We start from the raw sequence: 15722 nt of genomic DNA, 5'->3' as shown, positions 1-15722 counted from the left end.
ACGGGGGCAGGGTCCAGCCCCTAGTGGGCGCGCCGAGAACAGCCCGTAGCCCTGAAGTCTCAGTGACGGGTAGCGGGGCGGAAGTGCACCAGCCAGAGGCCGGGAAAGGCTCGGGGCGGGGCTCTTCCGCTCTTCTGAACGTTCCCCGCTGCCCCGCCCACGCTCTATCCCTGCCCGTTAGCCTCGAACTGGAGCGGTTCGAGGGTAAGAGGCGGTGGGAGAAGCTGCGGCGGCTCGAGCACACCAAGGCGTGCGGAAGGAGGGGGAGCGACTTTCTTAGTGGATGGCTACAGGGAGGGCGGGGCTCCGGTAGAAGGCTGCGCGCGCCCCTCTCCCCACTTAGTTCCCTCCCTCCGCCCCCCATCTCTCCCCCGCACGTTAGACACATCAAGCCCCGCCTCCTTGGACCTAATTTGCCGCGGCTGAAACAGTTACTCGTCTAGTAAACAACCGCTGCGCGCGCATCCCACATCAGCTGGGCTCCTGTGATCTCAGCACCTGATAGAAAGATCCTCCTCTTGTTCCTCTTCCTCCTCCCCCTTCTCCTCTTTCTCCTCCTCCTCCTCCTCTTCGCCCTTTCCTCCATCCTTGCCTCTCTTGGAACCGGAGGACAACCTGCGTTGTCATCTCCTCTGCACGAGACCCGAAGGGACACGCAGCGACCGTGTCTGCCAGAGGAAGGCCGGCGAGGGGCTGAGCTGTTCCAGGGCCCTGGTAGGGGGAGGAAGTCTCCTGGGAGAGGAAGGGGGCCCTGTCCTATCACGAGCAGGAGAAACCCAGTGAGTGACCAGTCGCCGGGCTCGACTGATGACTGGGATGATCTACCCGCCACATCCTTGAGCCGCAGCCTGGGCTGGGTCTGTCCGCTAGCTTTTCTCTACCGGACCCCAGTGTGACCGCGCTGCCTGGAGAACAACGGGCAGGCTGCCCCCGCACGCCCCCCTGCAGCTGGGCACCTCTGGAATCCTCTTTGCTCCTTGGCCCCCTCTTCCTCATTCTTTCCTCCCCTTCCTCTGCCTCACGTCCATCTCCTCCACCTCCTCCATCAAAGTGGTGTGGGATATTTTTCCCGTTATGCATGCGCACCTTTTTCACCAGACCCAAGTGGATTATCTGCCTCAAAAACATCGGGTGTCGGTGCACACGCCTCCTCCCTGCCAGACCTGTGGGGTATTCACCTGATACACAACAGGTGGCTGGGTGCACACCTTTTGGTAACCAGATCCATGCTATGTTCACCTGATAACGGTGGTCCTGCACGTTTCTTCCGCAACTAGAACCCTGGGATACTCACCTGATAAACGACTACCTCAGCCAGAACCTGGGGAAGAGCGAGGGGGGAGAAGGGTAGTGTCACCAAACCAGAGACTATGGCTGTGAGTCTTCAACATAGGGCCAAGGGAGCTCTCTAGATAACTACTCATTCTGAAGGAACCAAGTTCCACATAATTGGCGTTATTTTCCCCCCTAGTGATTTGTGTATTTGGTTAGTTCTTTGGGACAGTTTTCTGATTAGGAATATTATTTTGGTTGATTTGTGTTTGATTCAAGGATTGAGTTTATTATTACTAACGTCAAGATTAAAAAGTAATCAGCATAGGAGGAAGGATTTTTTGTTTTGTTTTGTTTTGCTATTTTCTTGTTCTTTAAAAAAAAAAATGCATCCTCCAGAAACCACCACCAAGATGGCTTCAGTTCGGTTTATGGTGACACCAACAAAGATCGATGACATTCCAGGTTTGTCAGATACCAGCCCGGACCTCAGCTCTCGTTCCAGTTCCCGTGTTCGGTTTAGCTCCCGGGAAAGTGTGCCTGAAACCAGCCGTAGTGAGCCTATGAGTGAAATGTCAGGGGCAACCACCTCACTGGCAACTATAGCTGTGGATCCAGCCAGTGACCGGACCTCCAATCCCCGAGATGTTACAGAAGGTAAGTCAAAGAACAACTGAGAAGACTACATTTGTAGCTACCTATTCAACCAGGATGCTTACCAGCTTCGAAGACATTTTCCATTAAGTAGTATTTAGGTGAGAAAGCCTTCATTGTGAAGAAAACATGGAGCTTCTGAGGCTATTGGCCTTGTGGGCATAAGTAACTATTTACTGTCATTCATGTAGCAAACTATTTTGAGTTCCTTATTTTTCTTAAGAGTAACTGAAATGTTTCTGTTTTCTGCTTAAGAGAAGGTAGCTATTAGCTAATTTTTCTTTTTTATTCTAAAGAATGCTTGGTTGTGAAATCCAGGAGGTTGTACTTGGCTTTAGGACCGGTTAAGCAGTGATCATATTTTGGATTTATAAATTGACTTTCCTCCAGAGGGTTCAGAATTTTATTATATAGTATAATATCATTTATCTTCCTTTCTAAGTAGTCCTCATTTTCCAGGAAGACTGAAATGCAAACTACTTGCACAAGGTCATATAGGGTTACAGATGATAGCCGTTATTGTTCAATTCTAGACCAGTGTTTCTCAAAGCAGAGAGTTTTGAAGGGATTGTAGAAATTTATTTCCAGATAATCTCTTTCCCTTTAAATACCAGATGAGCTTTATTGACTTTCCTTCCTTCTCATAGTAGTGCACAGGCCATATATAACTTGTACTTGACAGGTCTTCCTATCTTCTTCCTAAAATAGAATAACATATAGGTCATACTGCCTTGTTTTTTCTTATTTGTTATAGGGGAAAGGAGTGAAGAAGGAAGTGAAAATGACTTGAGGTTACAGTAGTGCTAAAAAAAAAAAAGTGATGGACTAGAAAAGTTTGAGAACCACTGTGTTGTGCTGTTCTGGGTTTCCATTGTTTGTTGCATATTAACTAGATTGGAGCTTTTTGGTGAAGTTTCTTAAAGATTGTTGGTTTGTTTTAAGATAGTCTTATTTTAAAAATATTTTACTGTAATTTGAATCACTGACACCAGCCACCCAGTTGAATTGTGTAAAGTTCTGGAAGAGGGGCTATTTTTAAATTTGTGTGTGTGTTCAGAAATGTTACTCTTTTGTGTGTGTTCAGAAATGTTACTCTGAAAAAAAAGATGGGGGAATGATTTTAGCTCTTAATTCTGTTGGGGGGTTTTCTCTTTAAACAAGAGAAGGTGGTTTGTTTCAATCACAGAATTTGCTTTTCCTTGATTAACTCAACTTCTATGGTGATGTTACAATTGGGTCTTGATAATTTTGAAGTATAAAATGTAAGATTTAGACACTGTAATAAAGTGTTTGAAATCAGTTACCTAATGGAGTTTACATTATTAGCTTTTTAAAATGTATTTTGTATTGTCTCTTTGTGTTTATTCATCCTACTCTATTTAGGTTTGTAATTCTAAATAAGGGACCTTGTAGGCTTATAAATTAATGGTGCTCAATAAAGTTTGAATGTATTTTGTTGTTAACTAAAGTAAAATGCTTATTTACTGTAGCTGAGTGGTGAATTACATTCCATAATTTTTATCAGTTGTATTATAAAGTATAACTGTCACCTTAACTGTATATTTTTTCAGTAGTTTGTCATTCTTGCAGAACTAGATCTTTTTTCAGGATGTTGTTATCATAGCTTTGAAGGTTCTTTAACAGGCTATATAGTACATGTGATTGGTTTCATATTATGGATGCATAATTAGAAAAATGATTAAGTGACACCCAAATGACACTCCAGTGCAAGTATGGAATCTATAGCATAGCTCTCTTTGACAGTATTCCATTTTGATGTCAGTTATAAGTCTACTAAGATATAAGAGGAATCAGTGTTCTCTATGTCTTTGAAATGTTTGAAAAATATAATGATTAGATTTTTATTTCTCCTTTTTCCTGAACACTAGCTTTCTTTTTTCTCCAACAATTTTTTCTTCATTCATGGGGATCCTTATTGTGACAGTCACCCAGTACAAATTTTTTTTTTGGAGGGCAATTGGGGTTAAGTAACTTTCAAGGTTACACAGCTAGTGTTTTTTGTATGGGTGTTAAGTGTCTGAGGCTGGAACTGAACTCAGGTCCTCCTGACTCCAGGGCCGGCATTTTACTCACTGTGCAACCTGGCCGCCCCTAGTACTTATTTTTCTACTTACTTAATGTCCTATGTGTATTCTTCAAGGTGGTAGTAGAATAAGCAAAGTAAAAAATCTAACACTATCCTTGGGTCTGTAGTTGGACAAACCTTGGTATAAAAGTCATCAAATATTTATTAATTGCCTGGTGTATGCAGAGCACTGTGTTTGGTGCACAGGCGAAATATAACCATGTTACCTTCCTGATGGAGCTTATAGTCTGGTAGGGGAATATGACATCTACAATGAAAGTAATACATGATAGACTACATGGTGTGGAGGAGAGAGCCGTCTTTAGAGTCAGGAAGAACTGGTCACAAGTCCCAGTTCTGACATATACTGACTTTGTGAACTGGGACAAGTCATTTAACCAAATCGTATCTCAAGCAACTTTCTAAAATTATAAGTTGAATGATATTTGCAAGTTTGTATCAGTAAAGGAAATATTCTCTGCACCTATAAAATCACAAATTGGAACCAAAACTATGACATATAATAAATGCATTAAAAAGGTATAGATGAAGGACTATTTGAGGTCTTTCAGAAAGGAAAGGTCATTAATAACTCGGTTGTTCAGATGTAGTGTTTGAGTTGGGCTTTAATCAAAGAGAGCAGGACAGAAGTAAGATAATCCCAGATTCAGGGAATAGTGTGAACAAAGTCAAGGAGACATAGAAATACATGGGATGGTAAGTAGTCTAGTTTTGCTTAGAGCTTAGAATATATGTGGAGGAGCGATATAAGAAAAGGCAAGGACCATATATGGGATACCATATTTGGAATGGCCTTAGGCTCCAGATAATTGAATCATAGCTACATTTCTATTATCTACCAGCTGTATGTGACCTCAGTCAAGGCTCTTAACACACCTAAATTTTACTTTCCTCAGCTATAAAATAGGGATAATTACACTTGTGTTAACTACCTTAGGCATTAGTTTTGAGGATCAAATGAGAGAATACATGTGTACTGCATGGTAAGCTTTCTTTTTACTGTTATTTCAATTAAGAAAATTCTGTTTTCTCTCATTCAAACCCCCCCCACACACACACACACCCAACAACAACAAAAGGATAATCTTTGCAATGGATATGGATAGAAAACCCTCCGTGGGCTATATAAAAAATGCATATCTCATTCTGCACCTGGAATCCCTCAATTTCTCTGTCAGGGGTTGGGTAGGAGATGTCACGCTTCATAAGTGGTTCTCTGGAATCTCGGTTACTATATTGATCAGAATTCTTAAGTCTTTCAAAGTTTTTTGTCTATACAATGTTCTTGGTAAACTTTAAAGCACTATATATGCCTCAATAACCTCTTAAGTCCTTCTAGACCAACTAAAATCTATTTTAAATTTAGACTTTTTTTAATTCTGAGTATTTTTTTACCCTTTTTACTTCCTTGATTGTTCCATTGCTCTGTCATTGTAGGATTCTATCCCTTTCCCATAATTTCACACTTTACCAAAAAACTTCTCCTGTGATAGAACTTTCCTATCTACAATTCTAGCTGCTGGGAAGAACAGCTTATTCATACTTGCCTTATGTACTTATTTTTGAGTTACAGGTAAAAATTCTAATATTCATTCCCATATCTTAATTTTTTGTCTTGCTGTTATCCTTCTGAATAGATGCTTCAGTATCTTTATGTTTTAACTACAGGCACCTATATTCTATTATGCTCCTATTTTAATTCAGTTGAATAAACATTTATTACGTGTATGTTATATGCAAGGCACTGAGGGCCAAAAGGAAATAGGCCCTGTCCTCAAGGAGCCTATATTTTGTTAGAAGTGCATCATATATGCAGATAAGAGAATACAAGATTATTTGAGGTTGAAGAGAACACTAAGAACTGGGGAGATCAGGGAAGATTTCAGGAGTTGAAACTTTGAAGCAGGACAAGTATTCTGAAAAGTAGGGATGAGTACATTCCAGGCTTGGGGATGACTGGTGTGTGTGCCCAGAAGCAAGAGATAGAGTAGAAAGGTCCAGGAATGGATACTAGTACAGTTTAGCTGACTATATCATTTGTGGAAGGGGCCTAGTGTAAAGCATAGCTAGTAGGTCAGACTGAATGAAGCCAGATTATGAAAGACTTTAAATATCAGGCTAAGGCACTTGACAAAACAACCGAAGTATTTTGAGCAGAAGAGTCAATCCTATCTATACCTTAGGAAGATTTTTTGGGGGAGTGGGAAGGGTCACAGTGCAGCTGTATTGTATATGATTTGGAGAGGACACAAAATGAAAGCAAGGAAACTGATCAGAAGCATATTAAAGTAGTCCAGTCAAGACATGACGATAACCTAAACTATAGCGGTGGCTGTGTGACAGAGGTAACTGATGAAAGAGATGTTGATGAGGTAGAATTGACAAGACATGATAAATGATTAGATATGAGGGAGAGGAAAGAACTGAGCTGATTCCAGGATTATGAACCTTGATGACTGGGAGGATAATGGTGCTGCTAACAGAAATAGGAATATCTGGAGGAAAGGCAGATTTAGGGGAGAAGATAATTTTGTTTCACACAGGCTAAGCTTAATGTGCCCAAGGCATGACCAGGAGGAGATACCCAGCATTCAGTTGTTCATTCAGTTGTTTATGCATGAGTGGAGTACAGTAAAGAGATAAGGTCTGAATTTTAGAGATGTTTTTTGAGTTATCTGCATAGAGATGATCTTTGAACCCATGGAGCTAACGAGACCAAGAAGGAGGTAGCGAAGACAGAAGACAAGATCATAAAGACAAAAGAGTCCAGGACAAACTCTGGGAAACACTAAAGGGAAAAAAGGAAATGGATTATGAGCCAGCAAAGAAGCCTGAGGAGGAGTAACCAGATAGGTAGAAGCATAGGGAGAGAGCATTCTGTCAGAAACTGAGAGAGGAGAGAGTGTCCAATGTGGACAATTCTGTTTAGGAGTTTAGGAGTAAAAGCAAGGAGAGACATGGAGTGATAGCTTGAGGAGGATATCAGGGTTAATAAAGGATTTTTTTGCATTTGTGTTAATAGGGATAGAGACTGAAGATAATCAAGACAGGGGATAATCAAGGAGGCAAGCTCCTGGAAGAGATGGGAGGAGATTGGGATTCAGGACTCAGGACTCAGGTACAGTAGGTAGCCTATAGAAGGCCTACTTCTTCTTGAGACAGGAGCAAAGGATAGGTGGAGATGTAAGGGGTTTTGAGGTACTGAGTGGGGAAGAAGAGAAAACTCACCTTGGGTCTCCTGTTTTCTCAGTAAAATAAGAAGAGGGGACATCTTTCATTTATTTCTCAACCACTTGTAGTGTAGCTTCTGACTTCTAACTTAACTAAAACTACTCTCTCCAAAGTTAATAGTGATCTTTTAATCACCATATCCAGTACTTTGTTTTCTGAGTTTTCATCCTTCTTGATCTTTCTGTAGCATATGGCAATATCCACTACTCTCTTTTCCTGGTTACACTCTCCTCTCTGGGTTTTCATGACATTGTTCTCTCTTCATTTTCCTCCATCTGTCTAGGTACTACTTCTCACTTTGCATTACTTGATTATCATCCATGTGCCATCCCCTAATTTTGGGAGTCCCCAGGGACTTTACTGACCTATCTTCTGTACATTATTAACCTATCTTTTCTTTTTGTTCATTCTCTCTCTCTCACTCTCTCACTCTGTCTCTCTCACTCACTCTCACTCTCCTCTCCCCTCCCTCCTTATCAGCTTTCACGAATTAAATTATGATCATTTTACAGATCTAAATATCCATTCCTGGACTCTTATTTGAGCTCCAATCACACATTACCAGTTGCCTATTAGCAATTTTCAACTGGACCCATAAACACCTCATATACTCAACATGGCTAAGATAGACAAATAATAGAAATATAGGCATATTGTTTTCCCCAAACCTATCTTTCTATATTTCCTGTTTCCATGGAGTCTAGCACTGTTCCTCTAGTCACAAGGAGTCTCCCTTATCTTCTGTGTTTAATCAGTGCCAAATTTTGTCATTTCTGTCTCCTTAATATCATTCATATCTATTCCCTTTTCAGTGTTCACATGCTAATTACCATAGTTCTGGCTTTTTTCACCTTTTACTTGGACTATTTTGATAGCCTCCTAATTTGTCTCCTTGCTATCACCCTCTCCTCTCTCTAATCCATACTCCACATAGTTGCCAAAGTAATGGCAGTAAAGCACAGGAAGCTCCAATGGCTAATAATTGTTTCTTGGATCAATTTAATAATAATTTTAATGATTAACATTTGTATAGTATTGACTATGCCAGGCACTGTGCTAAGAGCTTTTTATAAATATTACCTCATTTGATCATCACAGTAATCCTGGGAAGTAGGTATTATGATCCCCATTTTATAGATGAGGAATCTGAGGCTAACAGAGGTTAAGTGATTTGCCCAGGTCACACAACTAGTCTGAGGCCCTATTTAAACTCAGATCTTCCAGATTTTAGGGCTGGTGCTCTATCCACTGTAGCACCAACATGCCCAAACACAAAGTCCTCTGTTTAAATCTCTTCACCATCTGATCCAGCCTACCTTTCTAGACTTATTGTGCCTTCCTCTCCAGACATTTTGCAAACCAGCCAGACTGTATTACTTGCCATTCCTTACACATGACATTCTACCACCTGTTTCTATGCCTTCCCTAAATTAGATTTTTTTTCCCAATAATAATCTGCCTTCTCTCTCTTCCACCTCCTTTACTCCATTGAGAAAGAAAGAAAAAGAAAACCCCTGTTATAAACATCTGGAGTCAAATCAAACAAATTCCCATTACTGGTGAGGGCAAAAAACCAAAAAACACATACTCAAAACAAGTACATTAGCTCTCTGTCATAAGATAGGTGATGTGTTTCATCATGAATCCTCAGGAATTGTGGTTGGTTCTTGCATTGAATAGTTTTCCTAAGTCTTTCAAAGTTGCTTATCTTTTCAGTATTATTATTATAGTATAAATTATCCTCTTGGTTCTGCTCATTTCACTTTGCATTAGTTTATATGAATCTTCTCAGGTTTCTCTAAAACCATTACCTTCATCATTTCTTCCAGCACAATAATATTCTATCACATATAAACTATAACTTGTTCAACCATTCCCCAACTGATGGGCACTCTCTTGGTTTTCATTTCTTTTCTACCACAAAAAAGAGTTGCTGGTAATTTTTTTGTACATCCTTAGTTTGTTTTAGTTAGTACTAACCTTTTCTTTATTCTACCTTTCCTCTCATTCCAATCCCCCTCCCTCCCTTTTTTCTTTTTCTCTTCTATTTCCTTTTTGAGCAAAATGCATTTCTGTACCCAGCTGTGTGTGCATTCTTTCCTCCTTTGTCCTCTTCATATTAGAGTGTCACCTATTTCCCCTATTCTTTCCTCATTGTATTGACTTCTACTTTTATACTCTGATTATGTGAGATAACTTCTCATAACCTTCCCCTTCCTTTCTCCTCTTAGTATATTCCTTTTCCTCTCCTTTTCCATTCTTCTTTTAAAATCAAAACATAACAGAACCACTCCTACAATTAGATTCCTTTTTACCCAGGGGACACATACTCGGTTATTAAGGTATAAATAGTTTATCTTTGCTTCATCCCTTTTGATTGTTTGCTCTTGATTACCTTTTTATTTTCTCTTCACTCCTGTTTGCTTTTCAAAGTTTCTATGCAGCTCTGCTCTTTACATCATGAGTATGTAGAGTCTTCTGTTTCATCAAAGGTTCATTTTCCTGCCTATAGAATTATACTCACTCTGTCTGGGTAAGTTATTCTTGGTTGTAAATGAATTCCTTTGCCTTCTGGAATATTGTATTCCCAGCTCTCCACTCCTTTATTGTGGTGACTGCTAAACTGTTTGTTATTTTGACTGTGGCTCCTTGGTACTTAAAAAGTTTTCATTTTAGGATTTCCTTCCAGAGGTGACCTGTTGATTCTATTTTTTATTTTGCCCTCTGGTACTAAAAGATTGGGGCAGTTTTCTTTTACAGTTTCTTGAAATGTAATGTCTAGGTTCTTTTGAAGGGCATGGCTTTCAGATCTTCCATTGATTCTTAAATTATTTCTCCTCAATCTGTTTTCCAGGTCAGTTGTTTCTACTGTGAATAGCTTCTATTTTCTTCTCTTTCAGTCTTTTGACTTTTTTTTTTTAATATTTCTTGTTGTCTTGTGGTATTTTCTGCTTTGTCCATTCTAATTTTCAGGGATTCTCATGACAAGCATTTAATTCTCTTTCCTATTCTTTCTTCCCTGCCTTCTACTTCTTTCCTTTTTTTTTTTAACCTCTAGACTTCTCATTTATAAAAACATTTTAAACTCCTTTTTAAACTCTTCACTTGTTTTAGGAATTTGAATTTAACTTGTGCCCAAACTTTATTTTTCTTTGAGGCTTGGCCTGTAGATGTTTTGGAGTTGTTCTCTTTTTCTGGGTTTCTGTTTTAAGTGACTCTGTCACCATAATAGCTTTTGTAGGGTGAAATTCTTTTTTCTGTTTGCTTAATCTTCCAGCCTGCTTCTTGACTTTTGACTTTATATTAGGTCCCAGTTCTGAATATTTCTAGGAATATCTGGACTGACCTTTTGCCCTCTAGGTTCCTATTGATGCTTTCTTGAGGTACTGAGTATTGTGTTGTTCCAGGAGTTCTAGGAAAGCCCAGGCTAGGGAAATACAAATTTTCAGAGTTCCCAGAGTAGCCTGATTCAGGACAAAGTCTCATCACTGTTCTCTTGGTCTGAGCTCTACAAGTTTTTAACCTGGGTTTGAGTCTGAGCAACAGACCTGTCAGCCTGTACTGGTTGGGTTTGAAGTTACAGTAAACTGCTATTGGACTCAGTTACTATCATAGAGCTAGAAAGCTCTGCAGGTTCAGAGTTAAAGAACTCTAATCTTCTTTTGTCTAGGATTCCTGTCCTGGTCATTCCACTGCAGGCTTCAGAGTAGCCTAGAAGCTGGAACTAAAACCACTCTCTGCTCCTAGTGGTCAGAGCCACACAGCTGCTGCTTGATTTTGTCCTTGCTCAGTAAACAGCCCAGGACCTGCAGCCACTTCTTACTCTGGAATGCTTTCTACTATATGCAGATTCCCCTCCTTAGTCCACTCTGTATCTATGACCTGGAAATGAGTTTCAGTTTCCTTACCTGTTAAATGGAGATCGTTCCAGTACCTACCTCAGTTGTTATGAGGATCAAATGAGATAATTCATTAAAAAGTTCTATAAACCTTGAAATGGTATGTAAATGTTAGCTGTCATTATTATAAGCTATCTCATCTTCTCATCTTTTTTGGTATAAGGACAATTCACTATTCTAAATTTTTTCCCTTACATTTAATATTCTTCAGATTATTGTACTGGTGAACAGAAAAAAAACCCTGGGTTTTTTTTTAAGTGAATAACAATATTAAGATATAAGTTCAACATCTTTAGATTCACTGAAAGCATCTTCAGAACTATAGTAGCAGACAGGATGCCAGGGATGACATCTACCTTGTCTTGTTCCCATGTAGTTTTAATTTCTTCCAATAGGTCTCTGTATTTTGAAAACGTTTTATTCCATCTAGTTTGTTGAATATGTATACTCTGTATGACAACATCTATTAAAAACATTGTTCTTAAATTTTTATGGATCATTATGTCTTGGTGGTTTGAGGCAAGAATTATTAATGTTCCAGTTCTAATACAGTTTATTTTCTTGAGTTCTCATGGATATTTTAGGATCTATATTTGTAGCAAAGAAATTTTTCTATTATTTTATTGCCATTATTTATTAATTAGTCCAAATCTGTGATTTCATCCTTTCTTACTTCACAACAAAACTGATCTTTGAGAAAACATTCCTCCCCACCTCTTACAAACTGGCTATCCCAAGAAGATTGGTACAAAGCTTCTAACTAAGCCAAATCTGCCATTTCTTTTTCTGATTTTTTCCCAGCTTACTGACTTTGATATCAAACTTTTCAATTCTAGTTAGGACACTGATCTATTTGTCATTTAATTTATCAACTTCAGTAGACTCATGTTGTGAACTAATTTGAATAGTTCTTCCAATAAAGGAATCAAAGACACTTTCTTGATTCTTCTCCCTTTCTTTTTTGTTCAGTTGCTATACTTCCTCGAGAGCTATTTGAGCTTTAATCAATCCATTCCTTTAACACTTTGACTTGCCTTTCTTACTAGATTTTTTTTTTTTGCTTTGTTCTTTCCAACTAGAAATATTGATAAGGTAGCTAGGTGGCACAATAGATAAAAGCACCAGGTTTGGAATCAGGAAGACCTGGGTTCAAATTTGGCCTCAGATACTTACTAGCTGTTTGACCCCGGGCAAGGCACTTAACCCTGTTGCCTCAGCTTCCTCATCTGTAAAATGAGCTGCAAAAGGAAATGGAAAATTACTCCAGTATCTTTTCCAAGAAAACCCCAAATGAGGTCATGAAGAGTCAAAACAATAAGACAAGAACAAATATTAAATTTGGATTTGTAGTAATAGTTTACTTCACTCTTTCTCCAAACTAAGTTATCCAGATATGATGACGACCTTATTTTGTAGTTACTGTGTTGTTTTGTAGACTATACATTACTACAGTGGTACAGTGCCTACTAATTGTGGGTGTTGAGTTAACATTAAACCATTATTTAGCTACCTTTATTCTAAAATTAATGTTCATGTATTATATGCAAAATCACTAGCTATAAGGAGGTACTTGATAAAATGTTTTTGTTTTCTATGGATAGCTTAGAGTTAGGCAAATAGGAGAAGACATCAAGTTTTGGATTCTCTTTACTTGGCATTTTACTTTTTAATGAATATGTCCTTAGTTTTGACAACATTGCATAATAGTAGCTTATTACCATAAACTACTTTCTGTGTTTACTAGCTTCCTGTTTTTGGTGCAGCAAATATTTTAGAAAAGGGGTCTCAAATGTCATGCTTCGGTACACAAACTAATTGCAGCATTTGAAAGGAATTTTAGCCTCAATGTTAGTATTGTGCTACTCTTCAGTGTCAGTAGGGGACAAGTTTAGGGATCTTACTGCTTTTACAGAAAAATCTGAATAACTGACCTATTAGCTCAGCTCAGTATCAGTGTTTAGCTACTGCACAACTTCATTGCCTTATAGCACTGCCTTGGTTCTCATGACCAATTATATACATAATAGTATGTACACAACAGCAGGTGGAAAATCCTTCATGCCTTGATGTATACATTTATATACACATATCTCTATGTGTGTGTGTATATATATATATATATACATATACATACTTCTACATATATTTATATTTAATAACTATCTGGTAGCCAACTTTCTGAGGATGTCAAGCTGGTTCTTGGGGAACCACTCTGTAACTTGACTTGTCCTTAAGTCTTTTCCAGCTTGCCAGAGCTTATGTTCTATTGGCATAGCATTTGAGAACCTCAGGGTCACACCCATGACACAATGAAATACCTACCAGAATGGCACTGGAATGAAGTAAAAAATAACTATCTCACTAAGATGTCAAATTGTTCTTTCTAAAATGCATTTCTGACCATGTCATACCCCTGTTCAAGCCACTTCAGTGTTTACCCATCATCTCTGGGATCAAATAGAAAGTTCTCTATTTTTAAAGCTCTGCATAACCTGGCTCTTTCCTACCTTACCAATCATTTTACACCTTACTCCCTTCCATTTACTCTGTGATCCAGTGATACTGGCCTCTTTGCTGCTCCTGGTACAGGACATTCCATTTCCAGATTCCAGGCATTTTCACTGGCTATCCTCCATGTCTAAAACTCTTTCCTCCTTCATTTCCTCCACCTGGCTCCCCTGGCTTCTTTAAGTCTCAGCTAAAGTCCCAACTTCTGCAAGATACTTTTCCTAGTTCTCCTTAATTTTAATATGTTCCCTTTGAGATGATCTCAATTTTATCTCATATATATCTTCATTGTATATGAAAACATGTTTGCATGTTTTCTTTCCTACTAAAATTGTGAGCTTCTTGAGACCAGGAATTATTTCCCCCACCCCCTTTTTGTATCCCCAGTACTTAGCACAATGCCTGACACAAAGTAGGCACTTAATTAATGCTTGTTGACTTAAGTTGGGGCCTTCTCCCTGCCTAGCATTTCTATCCCACCAGGGTCTCTTCCTTTTCCTTATTAGAAGATTTAAGAGATAGGCTCTCAATTTGTGTTATTCATAGAAAAACTTGGGGAATACTGGGTTTTTACCCATTACTAGGATAGGAACAATTGTAAAAGGATTTCCTGTAAATTGATTATGTAAGTACAATCTCACTAGAAATAAATTTTTTGTCTTTTATACCATATATATTTTATAACAAATAAATTACATTAGTTTATGATTGTTGATATTCACAGTGGTTTTGGGTGGTAATTATAGTTTGTCATGTTTCTGGATTAAGGTCAACAGCATCTTTTTTTTTTTTTTGCTTTTTTGGAGGGGCAGTTGGGGTTAAGTGACTTGCCCAAAGTCACTCGGCTAGTTAGGTGTTAAGTGTCTAAGGCCACATTTAAACTCAGGTCCTCCTGACTCCAGGGCCGGTGCTCTATTCATTGTGCCACTTAGCCACCCCTAACAGCATCTTTTCAAGACTGGATGTCTCTAAACCTGTTCCCCCTCTTCATTAATTTTGTTAATCCTATTTCCTATCATTTTCCTATTTCCTATGATTTTCTATAATCCTAATTCCTATCATTCACTAGTACTCTTTGATACAAGAAACTTTGGTATTATCTTTGACTCTTCCCTTTTCCTCACCTTTCATATTCCAATCAGCTACCAAGATGTTTCCATAATCTCTCCTATATTTGTCACCTCCATTTTCTTTCCATTACCATTCTAGTAGAAATCTTCCATTTCTACTTTCCAGGGATATTCTATCAGATCCCACTTCTAATCCCTCTCTACCTTTGTTTTCCTGTTCTTTGATGTTGTCATACAACTAACAAATTGAAGCAGTTATCACAGTGGGGGAAAAATACACATTGCTACCAGGGTTACTTCATATTACTCTGGTGCTTAAAACTCTTTACCTGCTCTTTATTGCTTGCCAAGTCAAGTTCTGACTGTTTAGCCTGGCATTCAGGGCCTTCAGGGGTTCTGGTTTTACCCTATATTTTTAGCCTTGCTTCTGGTAGATAAAAGTTAATTTGATGATAGATTCAGAGTGGAAATTTACATGAAATCTCTAAGAAAGAAGAACTTGCTAAGCAAATTAAATGTAAACAAATAAAATGTACAAATAGTCTGTTCTCTGGTTAAATGCCAACAAGCTTGTCAAATAGTATCTTCAACAGCAGTTTTAAGTTGATGAATGAGCTAATTATAAATCTGTATGCTAAAGCATTTATACCTAAGATTTATGGCTTAGCTCTCCATTCTTCTATTAGCTAATTCAATTGAATATAATGAAATTTCATCTCTTTAAAAATATTCCAAAATTCTAATGTTAGCCTAAGGTAAAGTGATAATCTCTATAATTAAAATAAATTTAGTTTATAACTATGGAATGAAAGGAAAAGGACAAAACACCGTTGAACTGTTGCATCTTGAAGTCCTCTAAAGGTACCTTTTGTTTAAGGCCCAAGGGAAACAAGGAATAGGATATATAGCTGTCTTTTTTCCTCTTATTTTAATCCACTTTAGGTTTCCTAAAGAGGAAAGACTTTGAGCTACTTGAGGACA

The 15722-nt window shown here is 38.5% G+C and overlaps 1 protein-coding gene across 3 annotated transcripts in view; it reads left to right on the top strand.

The window, feature by feature from the left end:
• Nucleotides 1-455: 455 nt before the first annotated feature.
• Nucleotides 456-15722, top strand: part of SLC12A6 (solute carrier family 12 member 6) — a 95006-nt gene continuing 79739 nt past the window's right edge. For all 3 annotated transcript variants that reach the window (XM_069097669.1, XM_069097670.1, XM_069097668.1), the window contains exon 1: nucleotides 456-1929. In XM_069097669.1, coding sequence (XP_068953770.1) covers nucleotides 1659-1929 — 271 coding nt within the window. In that variant the 5' untranslated portion in view covers nucleotides 456-1658. The remainder of the gene's footprint in view (nucleotides 1930-15722) is intronic.

The sequence above is a fragment of the Petaurus breviceps genome, unplaced genomic scaffold (assembly GCF_028583685.1).
Source record: "Petaurus breviceps papuanus isolate PSGF00001 unplaced genomic scaffold, PetGlider_PUasm1.0 37, whole genome shotgun sequence".
Classification (NCBI taxonomy): domain Eukaryota; kingdom Metazoa; phylum Chordata; class Mammalia; order Diprotodontia; family Petauridae; genus Petaurus; species Petaurus breviceps.
Note: the sequence above shows the minus strand (reverse complement) of the source record. Positions and strands in the feature narration are given on the sequence as shown.